The 19,828-nt window shown below is 39.3% G+C and overlaps 1 protein-coding gene across 1 annotated transcript in view; it reads left to right on the top strand.

Annotated features, from left to right (window-relative positions):
- The window catches only part of EFCAB13 (EF-hand calcium binding domain 13), a 111,872-nt gene that overhangs the window by 34,342 nt on the left and 57,702 nt on the right, over positions 1 to 19,828 (top strand). Inside the window, 2 exon segments of the mRNA XM_044938846.2 lie at positions 8,260 to 8,403; positions 11,884 to 11,955. Of these exon segments, the coding sequence (XP_044794781.2) occupies positions 8,260 to 8,403; positions 11,884 to 11,955 (216 nt within the window).

The raw sequence follows: 19,828 nt of genomic DNA, 5'->3' as shown, positions 1-19,828 counted from the left end.
GAACTGCTTGGGATGCTTGGGGCTAGTGCACTGGGACGACCCAGAGGGATGGTATGGGGAGGGAGGAGGGAGGAGAGTTCAGGATGGGGAACACATGTTTACCTGTGGCAGATTCATTTTGATATTTGGCAAAACTAATACAATTTTGTAAAGTTTAAAAATAAAATAAAATTAAAAGAAACAAAAAACAAAAAAAACTGCGTTTTCTGCATCCCATAGGTTTTGAGTTGTGTTTTCATTGTCATTTGTTTCTAGAAATTTTTTGATTTCCCTTTTGATTTCTTCAGTAAACTGTTTGTTATTTAGAAACGTGTTGTTTAATCTACATGTGTTTGTGTTTCTTACACTTTTTTTTTCTTGTAATTAATATCCAGTCTCATAGCATTGTGGTCAAAGAAGATGCTTGATACAATTTCAATTTTCTTAAATTTACTGAGGTTTGATTTGTGACCCAAGATGTGGTCTATCCTAGAGAATGTTCCATGTGCTCTTGAGAAGAAAGTGTATTCTTCTGCATTTGGATGGAATGTCTTGAAGATATCAATGAGATCCATCTCATCTAATGTATCATTTAAGACTTGTGTTTCCTTATTAATTTTCTGTTTTGATGATCTGTCCATGGTGTGAGTGGGGTGTTTAAGTCTCCTACTATTATTGTGTTACTGTCAGTTTCTCCTTTTATGTCTGTTAGTGTTTGTCTTATGTATTGAGGTGCTTCTATGTTGGGTGCATAGATACTTACATTGTTATGTCTTCCTCCTGGATTGATCCCTTGATCATTAGGTAGTGTCCTTCCTTATCTCTTGTAATCTTCTTTATTTTAAGGTGTATTTTTTTCTGATATGAGGATTGCTACTCCAGCTTTTTTTTGCTTCTCATTTGCATGGAATATATTTTTCTATCCTCTCACTTTCTGTCTATATGTGTCTTAGGTCTGAAGTGGGTTTCTTGTAGACAGCATAGATATTGGTCTTGTTTTTGTATACATTCAGCCAGTCTGTGTCTTTTGGTTGGAGCATTTAACCCATTTACATTTAAAGTAATTATTGATATATATGTTCCTATTGCCATTTTCTTAATTGTTTGGAATTGATTTTGTAGATCTTTTCTTTTCTCCCATTGTATTTCTTGACTATATAAGTCCCTTTAACTTTTGTTGTAAAGCCAGTTTGGTGGTACTGAATTCACTTAACTTTTGCTTGTCTGAAAAGCTTTTTATTTCTCCATCAATTTTGAATGAGATTCTTGCTGGGTACAGTAGTCTTGATTGTAGATTTTTCTCTTTCAGTACTTTAATATATCCTGCCATTCCCTTCTGGCCTGCAGTTTCTGCTGAAAGATCAGCTGTTAAGTGTATGGGGTTTCCCTTTTATGTTACTTGTTGCTACTCCCTTGCTGCTTTTAATATTCTTTATTTGTGTTTATTTTTTGTTTGTTTGATTAGTATGTGTCTTGGTGTGTTTTTCCTTGGGTTTATTCTGTATGGGACTCTTTGTGCCTCTTGGACTTCATTGACTATTTCCTTTTCCATGTTGGGGAAGTTTTCAACTATAATCTCATCAAAAATTTTCTCATACCCTTTTTTTTCTCTTCTTCTTCTGGAACCCCTATAATTTGAATGTTGGTGCATTTGATATGGTCCCAGAGGTCTCTGAGACTGTCCTTGGCTCTTTTCATTCTTTTTACTTTATTCTGTTCTTCAGAAGTTATTTCCACCATTTCATCTTCCAGCTCACTGATTCATTCTGCTTCAGATATTCTGCTATTGATTCCTTCCAGAGTATTTTTAATTTCAGTAATTGTGTTGTTTGTCTCTATATGTTTATTGTTTAATTCTTCTAGATCTTTGTTAATTGATTCTTGCAATTTCTCCATTTTGTTTTCAAGGTTTTTGAACATCTTTACTATCATTATTCTGAATTCTTTTTCAGGTAGTGTGCCTATTTCCTCCTCATTTATTTGGACTTCAGTGCTTCTAGTTTGTTCTTTTATTTGTGCCATATTTCTCTACCTTTTCATTATTATTATTATTATTTTAGGTTATTGTGTTTGAGGTCTCCTTTCCCAGGCTTCAAGGGAAGTTGAATTTTTTCCTTGAAGAAGGTTGAATTCTTTCTTCCTTTTGGTTTCTGCACTCCTAAGATTGGTCCTGTGGTTTCTGTGAGATTTGTGCTGAGTTTTTGTTTGTTTGTTTGTTTTTCCTCTGATGGGCAAGGCTAAGTGAGGTGGTAATCCTGTCTGCTGATGATTGGGTTTGTATTTTTGTGTTGTTTGTTGTTTAGATGAGGCGTCCTGCACAGGGTGCTACTGGTGGTTGGGTGGTGCCAGGTCTTGTATTCCAGTGGTTTCCTTTGTGTGAGTTCTCACTATTTGATACTCCCTAGGGTTAGTTCTTAGGTAGTCTAGGTCTTGGAGTCAGTGCTCCTACTCCAAAGGCCCAGGGCTTGATCTGTGGTCAGGAATGAAGATTCCACAAATGCATGAGGTGAGATTAAAGCAAATATCCAAAAACAAGAAACCAAAGATGAACCCCAGACAAATATCAGTTACAAAATCAGGCAAATAATAACTAAAACAATGGAATATACACATATACATATACACCCATGAGCAAAGTGAAAACAGTCCAACAAAAATAAAGTACAGTAGACTGATCTGGTGAACAAAGGAAATAAAAAATTATATTTACCAGTTAAGAACAAAACTAAAGTACAAATTGGAAAACAAAACTAAAACAAGGTGCCAAGTGGAGAATAAAGCAATGAAAACAAAATGAACAAATATATTGGGAGAAAAGGAAAGAAAGAAAAGAAAGAAATAATAGATATACAAAGTTAAATAGAGGTAGATGAAGAAGATTTATAGACATTAAAGATTAACTTCAAGGGGAAAGAACAATAGGGAAGGCAAACAAAGGAGTAAATGTAGAAAAATATAATAGGTTTTTTAAAAATTAAAATTATAAAAAAGAAAAGAAAAAAACAGAAGAAGAAAGAAAAAAGGAAAACTCCACAGAACTGCAAAAGCCCAATGTAGAAGCAGAAGTTTATAACAACAATAGAATGTGTGACTGAATATACACATATACATATACACCCATAAGCAAAATCAAAACAGTCCAACAAAAATAAAGTCCAATAGATTGACCTGGCAAACAAAGGAAAACAAAAATTATATCTACCAGAACAAAACTAATTAAAGCACAAACTGGAAAACAAAACTAAAGCAAGGTGCCAATTAGGGAATAAAGCAATGAAAATAAAACTAACAAATATGTTGAGAGGGAAGGAGAGAAAGAAAAGAAAGAAAGAATAGATATGCAAAATTAAATAGAGGTAGATGAAGAAGATATATATATATATACATTAAAGAGTAACTGCAAGGGGATAAAACAGTAGAAAAAGCAAACAAAGGAATATATGTAGAAAAAATAAAAATAGGTTTAAAAAATTAAAAATAAAAAAAGAGAAAACAAAAAAAGGAGGAAAACTCCACAGAACTGCAAAAGCCCAATGTAGAGGCAGAGGTTTATGACAACAATAAAAAATGAGAGTGAGAAAAAAAAAGCTCAAAAGCTTAATTGGATTTCTTAGTGCCAACAAAACCAACAACTACAACAGAGGAAGGAAAAAAGGAAAAAAAAAAAAAACACAACAAAATCCACAAGTATCTACAGAAAAAGTAAAAAAAAATAAGAATAATAAATGTTTTTCTTGAGCCACTGCTGTCAAGAGTCCTTTCCCTCGCTGGGCGTCGCAGTCTACCTTACCTCCCTAGGATGCCCTCCAACACTGCTGACCTCTGGACCAGCAGTGGGGGCCCCTCAGATTCTAATCTGGTCCTACTCCTGTGTGTTCTTGCCTCCAGTGTCGACAGCTATCAGAACCAGTGCATTTTTTTTTTTAATGGGAGCTCTCAGTGGCCTCTTACATATTCCATTGACACAGAGTCTGCTTAGTTGATCTTGTAGATTTAATCTGCAGCTTGTACAGATGGTGGGAAGGTTTGGGGTCTTCTTCCTTAGCCACACTGCCTCTGGGTTTCAACTGTGGTTTTATTTCTACCTCTACATGTGGGTCATCCACTGGGGTTTAGCTCCTGAGGCTACCCTGGAGAGCTTGGGTTTGCTCCCGTGAGGGCCAGGTGTGGAAGTGGTGCAACTGCTTGGGTCACAGGGGTTCTGGCAGCACTAGGTCCTCAGGGGGGTTGGTGGCTAGGGCAGCAGGAAATATAGTGCTCTAGAAGGGTATGGCAACCAGTATTGGCCAATATGCTGCAGTATTCTTGCCTGGAGAACCCCCTCTCTGATAGAGAAGCCTGCCAGGCCACAGTCTACAGGGTCGCAAGAGTCAGACATGACCGAAGCGACCCTGTGTGCATAGACGCAAGACTTTTTTTGCCCATGGTAGCTCTGCCCCAGTGAGACTTGATTGTGAAGGTGGCGCAGCTGCTTGGCTTGCGGGGACCCTGGCAGCACCAAGTGTGCAGGGACACAGACTGCCTCTGCCGCAGGAGTTACGGCCCTATCAGAGTCTTTTTTTTCCAAAGCCTCTTGTAGCTGGTAATCAGAAGGCCTTTTTGGCTAGTCTTTCTCTGTAGCTACCCCCATTCAGACACTTAGAGGGCTCCCTTGCCTGGAGTCCTTCTCTGTTGTTTGGCGTGTCAGGCAAATAGAGGGGCCCCCCTGGCTGGGGTCCTATTCTGTAGATAGGTGTGTCAAGCACTTAAAGGGGCACCCTGGGTGGGGTCCTACTCTGTAGTTCAGTGCATTAGGCATTTGATGGGCCAGCCTCTCTATTGTTCAACTGTCAATGCTGGCCTGTGTGGGGAGAGAGGCTATGGTGATGGCTCCACCCACTACACGTGATTCAGGTGTATTGCGTTGCTTCCATGGTTGCCTCGGTTTCCTTCATTGGCATTTCCCACCACCATTTCCCTCACATCCCCTCAATCTATCTCTCAGAAGTCAATAGCAGCCCTCACCCTGGGATTGCTCCACAATCCCTAAACTCCAGCTCCCAGCTGCTGCGCCTTCCAGGAGACCAGTGTTCCTGCCTGGGGTGTGTATGGCTGTGGCAAGGACCATCTGATTCTCATTCCGTTTAGGCTGTCACTGATCAGCTGTTTCACTCTCAGCCTTAAATGTTTCTTCTCTGACTCAGACAGTTGCCCCACTGTAGGGATCATACCCCTGCTTCAGTTCCCCGATCTGCTGAAGGCAGGTCCAGTCCTGCTAACACTCCTGTTTTTCCCCCTAGATCCTTCATCCTATCGAGTTTTGCATGGTTCTATATATTCTTTTCCACTGGTCAGGTACTCCTGTCGGTTCTCAGCTGGAGTTCTGCATGCACTTCTATGTCTGAAGGTGTATTCCTGATGTATCCTTGGAGAGAGGTGTACTCCACGGTCCACCTACTCCTCCGCCATCTAGTTCTCTTTCCTCTGCTGTTTTTGCTCACTTGACTAATAACTACTTGTTGAATGAATATTGTCAGTTCTTCCTCTTCTACTGTGCTTATCTAGAGACTTGTAGATCATTATGTTTACTATATTGCTGAATTCCAGGGAAATCTAGTCTGACTACAAAGTGGTTTGCCCTCTGGAATTATTTGAATTGTGTTTCCTTATCAAGGTAAATTAAGGGATATAGTGGTCTAAGTTACACATAAATACGTTAAATGTAGCATTTGGATACAGATAACTGTTTAGGATCAATGCAAGGAAATAGAGGAAAACAACAGGATGGGAAAGACTAGAGATCTCTTCAAGAAAATTAGAGATACCAAGGGAACATTTCATGCAATATGGGCTCGATAAAGGACAGAAATGGTAGGGACCTAACAGAAGCAGAAGATATTAAGAAGAGGTGGCAAGAATACACAGAAGAACTGTACAAAAAAGATCTTCACAACCCAGATAATCACGATGGTGTGATCACTCACCTAGAGCCAGACATCCTGGAATGTGAGGTCAAGTGGGCTTTGGGAAGCATCACTACGAATAAAGCTAGAGGAGGTGATGGAATTCCAGTTGAGCTATTTCAAATCCTGGAAGATGATGCTGTGAAAGTGCTTCACTCAATATGCCAGCAAATTTGGAAAACTCAGCAGTGGCCACAGGACTGGAAAAGGTCAGTTTTCATTCCAATCCCAAAGAAAGGCAATGCCAAAGAATGCTCAAACTGCCACACAATTGCACTCATCTCACATGCTAGTAAAGTAATGCTCAAAATTCTCCAAGCCAGGCTTTAGCAATACGTGAACCGTGAACTTCCAGATGTTCAAGCTGGTTTTAGAAAAGGCAGAGGAACCAGAGATCAAATCGCCAATATCTGCTGGATCATCAAAAAAGCAAGAGAGTTCCAGAAAACCATCTACTTCTGCTTTATTGACTATGCCAAAGCCTTTGACTGTGTGGATCACAATAAACTGGAAGATTCTGAAAAGAGATGGGAATACTAGACCACCTGACCTGCCTCTTGAGAAACCTGTATGCAGGTCAGGAAGCAACAGTTAGAACTGGACATGGAACAACAGACTGGTTCCAAATAGGAAAAGGAGTACGTCAAGGCTGTATATTGTCACCCTGCTTATTTAACTTATATGCAGAGTACGTCATGAGAAATGCTGGGCTGGAAGAAGCACAAGCTGGAATCAAGATTGCCGGGAGAAATATCAATAACCTCAGATATGCAGATGACACCACCCTTATGGCAGAAAGTGAAGAGGAACTAAAAAGCCTCTTGATGAAAGTGAAAGAGGAGAGTGAAAAAGTTGGCTTAAAGCTCAACATTCAGAAAACGAAGATCATGGCATCTGGTCCCATCACTTCATGGGAAATAGATGGGGAAACAATGAAAACAGTGTCAGACTTTATTTTTTGGGGCTCCAAAATCACTGCAGATAGTGATTGCAGCTATGAAATTAAAAGACGATTACTCCTTGGAAAGAAAGTTATGACCAACCTAGATAGCATATTCAAAAGCAGAGACATTACTTTGCCAACAAAGGTCTGTCTAGTCAAGGCTATGGTTTTTCCAGTAGTCATGTATGGATGTGAGAGTTGGACTGTGAAGAAAGCTGAGTGCCGAAGAATTGATGCTTTTGAACTGTGGTGTTGGAGAAGACTCTTGAGAGTCCCTTGGACTGCAAGGAGATCCAACCAGTCCATCCTAAAGGAGATCAGTCCTGGGTGTTCATTGGAAGGACTGATGCTGAAGCTGAAACTCCAATACTTTGGCCACCTCATGTGAAGTGTTGACTCATTGGAAAAGACCCTGATGCTGGGAGGGATTGGGGGCAGGAGGAGAAGGGGATGACAGAAGATGAGATGGCTGGATGGCATCACTGACTCAATGCACATGAGTTTGAGTGAACTCTGGGAGTTGGTGATGGACAGGGAGGACTGGCGTGCTGCAATTCATGGGATTGCAAAGAGTCGGACACGACTGAGCAACTGAACTGAACTGTTTAGGTTTTAAGGAAGCCTTCTTTTGGGGCGAAATTCTCTTCATTATTATGTTTACTTTCTTTTAACCATGTTCTTCCCAGTTCACTTTTGATATCAAGGACAGTTAAGAGATTTCTATGGATAAATAGACATTTTAATGGTGGTTAAACCATTGTCAAATTCTGTGTAGTATATAAAAAATCTGAAGAAAAATTCTGTATTTACACCATTCTTATCTCTTTTACAATATCTTTCCTAAATTACACTTTAAAGTAATTAATATCTGGCCCCAATTTTGGATCAAGGTGTTTTGCTGTTGTAGATTATACCACTGGTAAGAAGTTGTTATAGCTAAAAGTTTTAACTAAGAGGTGCGTATAATATGATGATTAAGAGCAAACATTTTGGATTAGAATTCTGGCTTTTCCATATACTTAAAGTACAATCACAAGGGACTTTCTGAGCTTTAGTTTCCTTATCTGTAATGTAGGGATAATGAAAAATTTTATTTTATAGGCCTATTGTGATAATGGAATTATATAGCCCATAATTTTCAGCACAGTTCCTGGCACATAGACAGCATTCAATAAAAACCAGTTATTATTGATAATATTTTTTTAGCAGTATAATAACATAATAGCAAACATTACATTTTAGGCTAAGAATATGGCTAGAATTGGGCAAATGCGTACTTGCAGGTAAATTTTTAGAAATCCTTAAATTTATTTTTCCCAGATCAAATCTGCTCTTCCAGGGAAAGATGTTGATTGTCATTGTACAGTAATTTCTTTGTTTATTGTACTTTTGCAGCATTTCAGAATGCCTTGAAGATTTTTCACAGGATAAAAGGTGGTCGAGTTCCAGTTTCTGAAGTGGATAAAGTGTTGGATAGCATGGATATCTTGGTAGTCCCTGAAACTTTGCAGGAAGTGATAAAATGTGCTGATATCAACAGTGAGTTATTTGAATTGATGTATACGTATTTCTTTCTTGGCTACCAATTTTTCTGTTTCATTCTTTACTTCTCCTTTTCCTACTTGATTCTTGCCCTTTGCCATGACACTGCTTACTGGTGTCTATGATAAAAGGTAGTCTGGAAAAATTAAGTGAGAAATTTCTAACTGTTATATTTTGGTATGTTTGGCAAAAATATAAGAGAAAAATGGAATTTTTTTCTTTTCAATGTTATCTGTCTTTTCCAATAGTCATTTCTTGTCTTTGTGGAGAGATAGTTTCTGTGGTATCAAGAGCATTGACTCCACAAGTTAGGAGAGCTAAATTTCTTAAATTTCCAACTTTGTTTTGTAGCTTTGATTACAAAAGCTTCCTGTGCTGTACAATTACATTCTCTTTAAATACTATCTTTAGCATATATTTTATATTAGGTGTTTACATGTGACCAAGAGATGTCCTATAATAATGGATTGATTAGTGATTGATTAATTGATTTATCCATTCATTTAGTGAGTCAGATAGTCATTTAATATCTACTGTGCCTGAAACTGGCAGGTGATAGATACACAGATGAATAAAACATATTTATTGTTCTGAAGGAGCTCACATTCTGATGTAGAAAAGGTGAATAAACTGAAAATTATGATAACATATGTAGCAAATACTATTATAGAGTGTATATATGCATATTGGAAGCACTAGAGAAAGATTATTAGAGGAGGTGATGTCTGAGCTGAATGTTGAAGGATTTGTAGGAGTTAGTTGCAGATGGTGGTAGAGGGTGAAACTTTTTAGACTGAGGGAGCAGTTTGTGTAAATATGGCAGGAAAAGAATGAGACATGGCATCCTTTCTGGTGGGATTCTACTGGATTTTGTCATTTGGTAGTGGTAGCTTTATAGTGGGCCTTTGGTTGGTGAAGTGTAGTCTGGAGGTAGAAGCAGGCTGCATGCAGTTTCAGTAGGTGGTCATTTATGGTGGGCTCTTGGGTAATAGACATGAGTGGAGAGTTATATGTATTGGAATGTGAAGATGTATATAAATAGGAATTTTAAAGACTAATCTCAAGTCATATTATTAAATAGCCTTCAGGGCATGCTCTACCAGGAGCAACAGAAATCATATGTGAAACGACTGCAGTGCCTTGCATTTTGGCTTATGGAATTCTAGTTTGGGCTTCTAGATCACCCTCTTTATTTGGAACCACGGTTTAGACAAATAATACTACTTACATAGGATTATTGTAGGATACAGATATAAAAATTTATCATTGTTTGGCACCTAGAACAGGCTCAAGAAATGTGAAGCAGAAACCTAAGAATCATCCTTGACAGCTATGTTCTCTATGTTTTCCTTGTGAAATTATTACGAAGTACTATTATTTTAAAATCCTACATATCTCTTAAATCTTTCTGTTTTCCAGTATTACTACATTTTTCCTTAGGACAATGGGAAGTCTACCCATATTCTAACAAGTCTACCCATACCTGGGCTTCCCTGATAGCTCAGTTGGTAAAGAAGCTGCCTGCAGTGCAGGAGACCCTGGTTCAATTCCTGGGTCTAGAAGATCCCCTGGAGAAGGGACAGGCTGCCCACTCCAGTATTCTTGGCCTTCCCTTGTGGCTCAGCTGGTAAAGAATCTGCCTGCAACGTGAGAGACCTGGGAGACCTTGATCCCTGGGTTCGGATGCTCTCCTGGAGAAGGGAAAGGCTACCTACTCCAGTATTCTGGCCTGGAATTCCATGGAGTCACAAAGAGTTGGACATGACTGAGCGACTTTCACTTTTCACTTTCACCCATATCTAGTCTTAATCTCCCTTTACACTGTAGCCAGAAAGATCTTTTCAAAAGAAGCATCTGGTCATGTTACCTTCTTTGTATAAAATCTAATAATACCTCTTTAATGGACAAGACTTTGCAAAGTCTGACCTTTACCTGGATCTTAGTTTTATCTCAGACCACATTCTCCCTTACTGTCTGTGCCTTTTTAGAGTTTCAACCTTATACTGCTCTCCTCCTGTGACAGCCATTACACATATTCTGTTCTTTTCCTGGAATATTCCTCTCCACCTAGTTACTCCTGCTTATATGTGAAAAGTGAAAGTGAAAGTTGCTCAGTCATGTCTGACTCTTTGTGACCCCATGGACTATACAGTCCATGAAATCCTCCAGCCCAGAATACTGGAGTGGGTAGCCTTTCCCTTCTCCAGGGGATCAACCCAATCCAGGGGTTGAACCCAGGTCTCCCGCATTGCAGGCAGATTCTTTACCAGCTGAGCTATCAGGGAATTATTTATTTATTTTTTAAAAATTTTATTTATTTTTAATTGAAGGATAATTGCTTTATAATATTGTGTTGGTTCTTGCCATACATCAACATGAATCAGCCATAAGTGTACATATGTCTACTCCCTGTGAACGCCCCTCCCACCCCCACCCCACCCCACCTCTCTAGGTTGTCACAGAGCACAGGTTTGAGCTCCCTGAGTCATACAGCAAATTCCCACTGGCTATCTGTTTTACATGTGGTAATGTTTCCATGCTACTCTCTCCATTTGTCCCACCCTTTCTTTCAACCCATGTCCACAAGTCTGTTCTCTGTGTCTGCATCTCCACCGCTACCCTGCATATACATTCATCAGTACCATCTTTCTAGATTCCATTTATGTGCGTTAGTATATGATATTTGTTTTTCTCTTTCTGACTTACTTCATTTTATATAATAGGCTGTAGATTTGTCCATGTCATGTGAGCCAACACAAGTACATTCCTTTTAATAGCTGAGTAATATTCCATTGTGTATATGTACCACAACTTCTTTATCTGTTCATCTCTCGATGAACATCTAGGTTGTTTCCATGTTTTAGCTACTATTGTAAATGATACTGCAATGAACATTGGGGTACATATATCTTTTTAAATTATGGTTTCCTCAGAGTCCTTCTTAATACTTTAAATCTAAACTACACTCTGTTTTTTAGAGATGTTTCCCTGACCTCTCTGAGTAGGTCATATTCTCATATTGTACACTTTCACAGGATTGATCTCAGTTGCAATTTATATTTTAAACTGTTTGATTAAGGTTTGTGTATTATTTAAGACTAGTTAAGCACCAGGAGAGCAGATATCGTGTCTACTTTTGCTCAATATTGTATCCTCAGTATGTAACACAGTGAATATGGCAGATATTAACTGCTGAAACAATGTTGAAAGAATTAATAATTCTCACTCCTTATTCCATCTCCCCCAGTCAGGAAGAACAAGATTTCTTCATTTTGTCATACTAATGAAGTCTTATGTTTCAGTGTATACTGAATTACTAATTCATAATTCCAGATATTGTTCAAAGCCCATAATAGCTGGTCCTTTGTTCCTACTTGCACATATTTATGTGGTGTTGTAATTTTAGAATAGGATAGTAGCCGTATTGTGTTCAAAAGGAAATACAGTATCTAAACTAAGGAATTCTTTGTATTACAGGTAATCAAATGGTGGATATTGGGGATATCATATTTACTTTGGATGAACTACAGCAAGAGTATGAGAATATTTGTAAGTGATCTCTTGTTGCTATAGCAAGTTTTGTTTATAAATTATCTTTAAGTACTAATTTATAGATTTTATTATATGAGTTTTGAAAGACTTCTTTAAACTCTTTACTCTCTTAAATCAGAGAGATAAAAATTTAATATCAGTCAGTTCAGTTCAGTTCAGTCGCTCAGTTGTGTCCGACTCTTTGTGACCCCATGAATCTCAGCATGCCAGGTCTCCCTGCCCATCACCAACTCCCGGAGTTTACCCAAACTCATGTCCATTGAGTCGGTGATGCCTTCCAACCATCTCATCCTCTGTCGTCCCCTTATCCTCCTGCCCTCAATCTTTCCCAGCATGAGGGTCTTTTCCAATGAGTCAGCTCTTCACATCAGGTGGCCAAAGTATTGGAATTTCGGCTTCAACATCAGTCCTTCCAATGAACACCCAGGACTGATCTCCTTTAGGATGGACTGGTTGGATCTCCTTGCAGTCCAAGGGACTCTCAAGAGTCTTCTCCAACACCACAGTTCAAAAGCATCAATTCTTTGGCGTTCAGCCTTCTTCACAGTCCAACTCTCACATCCATACATGACCACAGGAAAAACCATAGCCTTGACTAGACGGACCTTTGTTGGCAATGTAATGTCTCTGCTTTTGAATATGCTGTCTAGGTTGGTCATAACTTTCCTTCCAAGGAGTAAGCATGTTTTAATTTCATGGCTGCAGTCAAAGTAGTAACACTAAAAAAAAGGGAATATTTAATTTGCAATTTGTGGTCATTCTGATATCCTGACATTGACTGTTTAAAAAACCATAGTATGTTTTTCTCTATCACTCATTGTTTAGTTTTTCTTCATTAAGTGCGTTGTTTTTTTTTTCTGTTCAGTTCAGTTGCTTGCTCGTGTCCGATCTTTGCTACCCCATGAACCGCAGTATGGCAGACCTCCCTGTCCATCACCAACTCCTGGAGTCTACCCAAACCCATGTCCATTGTGTTGGTGATGCCATCCAACCATCTCATCCTCTGTCATCCCCTTCTCCTCCTGCCCTCAATCTTTCCCAGCATCAGGATCTTTTCAGATGAGTCAGCTCTCCACATCAGGTGGCCAAAGTCTTGGAGTTTCAGCTTCAACATCAGTCCCTCCAATGAACACCCAGGACTGATCTCTTTTAGGATGGACTGGTTGGATCTCCTTGCAGTCCAAGGGACTCTCAAGAGTCTTCTCCAATGCCACAGTTCAAAAGCATCAAATACATTGTCATTCTTTACTCTTTGTCTCATTTATCCAAATGTCATTTGATGAAGATTATCTATGTACATAATTTTAAGGATTATATAGCTCTATAAAGCTTGCTAGAAAAAAAAAAGCAGCCTCTTGTCTAATCCTCCTCTCAGCTTCTCCAGAGGCAAAAATTTCAAATGTTTTAGCTGATTACTTGATATTTACCTTCATGACTGAAAATAGCATGTTTATATTGCTACTTGTTAATTTCTAAAATTTTAGGTAGACAAAGTAAACTTCCTACTATTGATGCTGAAAGCTTGGCTTCTCTGCACCCATGCTGGATTGAATCTCAGAAACAGAGTTTTGAGTGAAGTAGAAAAGAAAGCTTTATTGATTTGTCAGGCAAAGGGGAACACAGTGGACTCCTGTCCTGAAAAACTATGTGTCCCAACCCAGGGGAGTTTGGTCAGAGCTTTTATAATAATGGTCCAAGAGTAGGGTCTCTGACAAAATTAGGGTGTGTATAGATGCTTTCAAATTGTGGTGCTGGAGAAGACTCTTGAGAGTTCCTTGGACAGCAAGGAGATCAAACCAGTGAATCCTAAAGGAAATCAGTCCTGAATATTCATTGGACAGACTGATGGTGAAGCTGAAGTTCTAATACTTTGGCCACCTGATGCAAAGAGCCGACTCATTGGAAAACACCCTGATGCTGGCAAAGATTGAGGGCAGGAGGAGAAGGGGATGACAGAGGATGAGATGGTTGGATGGCATCACTGACTCAATGGACATGAGTTTGAGCAAACTCTCAAACTCTCTAAGTCCAGGGAGGCCTGGACTTGGCGACTGGGCAACAAACACCAGCAGGGCTTGCACTCCCTTAACCTTGTCTCAGGTGGTTGGTCTCCTATCTTGATTAGTTTCTATGATCCCTTTAGTCTTGCCTCTGATAGTTACTTGGCTGCTTCTCCCTTGATTGTTGTTGTTCAGTCGCTCAGTCATGTCTAACTCTTTGCAACCCCATGAACTGCAGCATACCAGGCTTCCATGTCCTTCACCATCTCCCAGAGTTTGCTCAAACTCATGTCCATCAGGTCCATGATGCCATCCAACAATCTCATCCTCTGTTGTCCCCTTCTCCTGCCTTCAATCTTTCCCAGAATCAGGGTCTTTTCCAATGAGTCAGTGCTTTGCATCAGGTGACCAAGTACTGGAGCTTCAGCTTCAGCATCACTTCTTCCAGTGAATATTCAAGGTTGATTTTCTTTAGGATTGACTGGTTGGATCTCCTTGCTGTCCAAGAGACTCTCAAGAGTCTTTTCCAGCATCACAGTTTGAAGGCATCAATTCTTTGGCACTTAGCCTTTTTTATCCCTGGCTCTTACATCTGTACATGATTACTGCAAAAACCATAGCTTAGACTATACAGACCTTTGTCAGCAAAGTAACGTCTCTGCTTTTTAATACACTGTCTAGGTTTCAGGGTAGGTCATGGAGGCTGGAGTTTTGCCTGTGAGAAACCGGGGACACAAGGACTTCCATGCCTGGGGGGCCCACAGAGCCTCATTTGGTTTTACTATTGAAAATAAGAATTTAGTTCTGTTTCATTTTCCCTGTCTACACCACATCCACCTACTCTTCTTGAACCTATTAAGAAGAGATGGGAAGAATACACAGAAGAACTCTGCAAAAAAGATCTTCATAACCCAGATAACCACAAATGGGCAATTATTCATCTAGACCCAGACAGCCTGGAGTGCAAAGTCAAGTGGGCCTTAGGAAGCATCACTACGAACAAAGCTAGTGGAGGTGATGGAATTCCAGTTGAGCTATTTCAAATCCTAAAAGATGATGCTGTGAAAGTGCTGCATTCAATATGCCAGCAAATTTGGAAAACTCAGCAGTGGCCACAGGACAGGAAAAGGTCAGATTTCATTCCAATCCCAAAGAAAGGCAATCCCAAAGAATGCTCAAACTACCTCACAATTGCACTCATCTCACACACTAGCAAAGTAATGCTGAAAATTCTCCAAGCAAGTCTTCAATAGTACGTGAACTGAGAACTTGCAGATGTTCAAGCTGGATTTAGAAAAGGCAGAGGAACAAGAGATCAAATTGCCAACATCCATTGGATTATATAAAAAGCAAGAGAATTCCAGAAAAAAACATCTACTTCTGCTTCACTGACTACTCTAAATTCTTTGACTGTGTGGACCACAACAAATTGTGGAAAATTCTTAAAGAGACAGGATTACCAGACTGCCTTACCTACCTCCTGAGAAATCTGTATACAGGTAAAGAAGCAACAGTTAGAACTGGACATGGAACAATAGACTGGTTCTAAATCGGGAAAGGAGTATGTCAAGGCTGTATATTGTCACCCTGCTTATTTAACTTATATGCAGAATACATCATGCAAAGTGCTGGGTTGCATGAACCACAATCTGGAATCAGGACTGCCGGGAGAAATATCAGTAACCTCAGATGTGCAGATGACACCAGGGTTATGACAGAAAGTGAAGAGGAATTAAAAAGCCTCTTGATGAAAGTGAAAGATGACACTGAAAAATTGACTTAAAACTCAACATTCAAAAAATGAAGATCATGGCATTTTGTCCCACCACTTCATGGCAAATAAATGGGGAAACAGTGACAGACTTTATTTTCTTGGGCTCCAAAATCACTGTAGATGGTGACTGCAGCCATGAAATTAAAAGATGCTTGTTCCTTGGAAGAAAAGACCAACCTAGACAGCATATTAAAAAGCAGAGACATCACTTTGCTGACAATGGTCCATCTAGTTAAAGCTATGGTTTTTCCAGTAGTCATGTAGTATGTGAGAGTTGGACCACGAAGAAAGCTGAGTGCCAAAGAATTGATGCTTTTGAACTGTGCTGTTGAAGAAGACTCTTGAGAGTCCCTTTGACTGCAAGGAGATCCAACCAGTCAATCCTAAAGGAAATCAGTCCTGAATATTCATTGGAAGAACTGATGCTGAAACTGAAGCTCCAGTACTTAATCACCTGATGCAAAGAACTGATTCATTGGAAAAGACCCTGATGCTGGGAAAAATTGAAGGTGGGAGGGGAAGGGGACAACAGAGGATGAGATTGTTGGATGGCATCACAGACTTGATGGTCATGAGTCTGAGAAAGCTCCAGGAGTTGGTGATAGACAGGGAAGCCTGGCATGCTGCAGTCCATGGGATTGCAAAGAGTCGGACAAGACTGAGTGACTGAACTGAACTGAACATTTTATGTGTAGTTATATTCCTGGAATCTCTCTTCATTAACATTCTGAAAGAAGAATTTTCACTTCTTTCCCCGTATCAGATTCTGTACTCATGTTTGATTGGCAGTTTAAGTAGAGAATTCTAGGTTGGAAATACATTTCCTTAGAATTTTTCTGTTTTCCAGTTTTCAGTGTTGCTGTCAAATCCACAATTCTTTTGATTCCTGACTTTTTGTATGTAACTGATTTTTTTCTTTGAAATTTTGTAGAATAATTTCTTTACCTTTAGTGTTCTGAAATTTCATGATTATGTGCCTTGAAATAGATTGTTTTGGGAACAATTGTGTTGGGTACAGTATAATGTGATTCTGAGAAATTTAAGCAATTTGTTGATGATTTCCTTTCCTCTCTGAAACATTTATTACTTGGATACTTGACATCCTGGATGGATTCTCTGTCATTTTTTGGTGAGATGTACTTAACTTTATCTTCCAATGCATGTGTTTAGGCTTTCATTTGTACTTTCAAGATTTCCAAGAATTTTTTTTCCCTTCTGAAAGTATGTTCTTTTAACATCTTCTTGTTACATGGATATTCCTATTGTTCCATGAACATAATATCTTCTGTTGTGCTAAGGATGATGTTTAAAAATTTTTCTTTTTCATTCATAGTGTTTTCTCCAAGTTATTTTTCTCTTATTTGGCCTTCATTTTAGAGGCATTCTCCAAATGTCTGGTGATCTTTGGTTGTCTGCTTATGTTCCAAAAGCTGTTTGGAAACTCTGAGACTGGAAGTGGAACTGGTTGACTATGGACTGAACACTCTAGAGTAGTGGTTCTTAACCAGAAGTGATTTTGGTTATCACTCTCCCACAGGAACATTTGGCAACATGTGGAGATGCTTTTTGGTCATTAAAACATGTGTAACTGGCATTAAGTGATTAGAGGCCAGGGATGCTTTTGTTGACTTAAAAAAAAAAAAAGCACAACCTAAAAGTTGAGAATTGTGTTTTATTTGGGGCATTAATGAGGACTTAAGCCTGGGATACAGCCCCTCAGAAAGCTCTGAGGGACTATTCCAAAGAGATAAGGGAGGAGCCAGGATATACAGGAGTTTTTGCAAAACTCCTATAGAATTCATGTAATCAAATATCAAAATATTACTGCTCATTAAAGAAAATCCAGACATCTAAAGTTAATGAGTCTATTGCTTTTCTATGTATGGGAAGATGCAAGAGTCTGGGCTTAATGAAATTATTCCTTTGACATGCACTTTAACTATGTAGAGCCAATATTCTGTTTTTCTCCATCCTGAACCCACTCAGGATGCACCATGGGGGTGGCTGCAGTGGCTGATGGTTTGATGGCCTCAACAGATTTTGTTTACTGATATGGTGGGTGATATTCTTTGTGTGCACTTTTACTCTTTTTTTTTTTTTGGCTGTGTGACATGTGGGATCCTAGTTCCCTGATCAGCAATCGAACCCATGCCCCCTGCTTTGGAAGTTCAGAGTCTTCCAAAGTCTTCAAAGTCCACTGGACCTTCAGGGAAGTCCCTGCACACATTTCTAGATATCCACTTCTCCCCCTCTTAATAAGGAATTGAAGTGAAGTGAAATTGCTCAGTCGTGTCTGACTCTTTGCAACCCCATCAACTGCAGGCTTCTCCATGCATGGGATTTCCCAGGCAAGAGTGAGGAATCGTGTGTCCCCAGATGCCAATACTGCTGAGGTCAGGGCATCATGCTATAGGCAATCTGGCTGGATTTTTGCCTCGAAGACCCTTGACATCAGCATCTTTAGGGTGTTTTTCCTTTCAAAATTGTCAGTGTTTTCAAAGAAGCAGCTTCTAGTTTCCTTCTTGGAGGCTGTAAGTTATCTTGCCAGAGTTTCAGGTGTTTAATGAGACAAAAGAACTGGAGTTCTCTTTATTCAGTGGTAATTGTCATGTAACCCTCCCTTTTCATTATAATACCCTTACTCTCTTCTATGTTTTGTATTCCCTGACACAGAGACCTTGTGTTTAACCCTCTCTGGTGAATTGTTAGTCTTCTGCTGGAAGGGGAGATCAGTACATGGCCATGAGAAAATATATGGGTGTGTGAAGGTTATCTAGATATCTGATTACTGCTTAAACAGACTTTTAAACAATCCTTTATTTCCAGTTTTACTCTTTCCTTCACTTTCAGAAGTAACTAGATGCCGCTAATTTAGGAGGTTTTGTGTTATGAATTGGGTTGTTGGCTTTTTCCTTCTGGTTTAGAATTCAGCCTTTTCCCATCTACTAAATTCATGCAGTTGTTTCTTTTCCTGTTCTTCTTCTTATGGATTTATGATATTTTAAGAATAATTTTAATGGGATTTTTGAAAGCTGTTCAATTTGCCATCATTACCTGAAAGTTTCAAAGTTTATTTTGAATTCTAATTTTGTCTCTGGTTTTACATTTATTTTTCTTTTCCTGCATAGATATTACTGATAATCACATACCCACTCCCATGCATGATTCTCATCATTTATAATTTTTTATGAATCTTTGCTGATTTTCTATTAGTTCTATTACTGTGAAAGGAGAATAGTATTGAAATATACAATTGTGGATTTGTCTGTTTCTCCCTTCATTTTTTTGGGCTTTGATTCATGCATCTTGAAGCTCTGTTAGTTTCATTCACATTTAGGATAGTTGTATCTTCTTGGCAAACTGGCTCTTTTATCATTATGTAATGTGTATGTAATCAATGGTAATTTTCTTTGCTCTGCAATTTACTTTTTAAAATATTAATAAAACTACTTCAGCTTTCTTTTAATTAGTGTTTACATGTATAGATTTTCTATCCTTTTCTTTTTACCTTCTTATATCATCATATCTGGGCTTCCCAGGTGGCTCAGTGGTAAAGAATCCACCTACCAAGCAGGAGCTGTGAGTTCGATCCCTGGATCGGGAACATCCCCTGGAGAAAAAAATGGCAACCCACTCCAATATCTTTGCTGGAAATCCCATGGATAGAGGAGCCTGGCAGTCTTTAGTCCATGGGGTTGCAAAAGAGTCAGACACGACTTAGTGACTAGCAACAACAACTCTCCTCATATTTCAGGTATTTTGTAAACCACGTAGGGTTGGGTGAACGTGAACGTGAAAGTTGCTCAGTCGTGTCCGACTCTTTGCAACCCCATGGACTATACAATCCATGGAATTCTCCAGGCCAGAATACTGGAATGGGTAGTCTTTGACTTCTCAAGGGAATCTTCCCAACCCAGGGATCGAACCCAGGTCTCCCGCATTGCAAGTGGATTCTTTACCATCTGAGCCACAAGGGAAGTCCAAGAATATTGGAATGGGTAGCCTATCCCTTCTCCAGCAGATCTTCCTGATGCAGGAATTGAGCTGGGGTCTCCTGCATTGTAGGTGGATTCTTTACCAACTGAGCTATCAGAGA

Source organism: Bubalus bubalis, chromosome 3 (assembly GCF_019923935.1).
Source record: "Bubalus bubalis isolate 160015118507 breed Murrah chromosome 3, NDDB_SH_1, whole genome shotgun sequence".
Lineage (NCBI taxonomy): Eukaryota > Metazoa > Chordata > Mammalia > Artiodactyla > Bovidae > Bubalus > Bubalus bubalis.
Note: the sequence above shows the minus strand (reverse complement) of the source record. Positions and strands in the feature narration are given on the sequence as shown.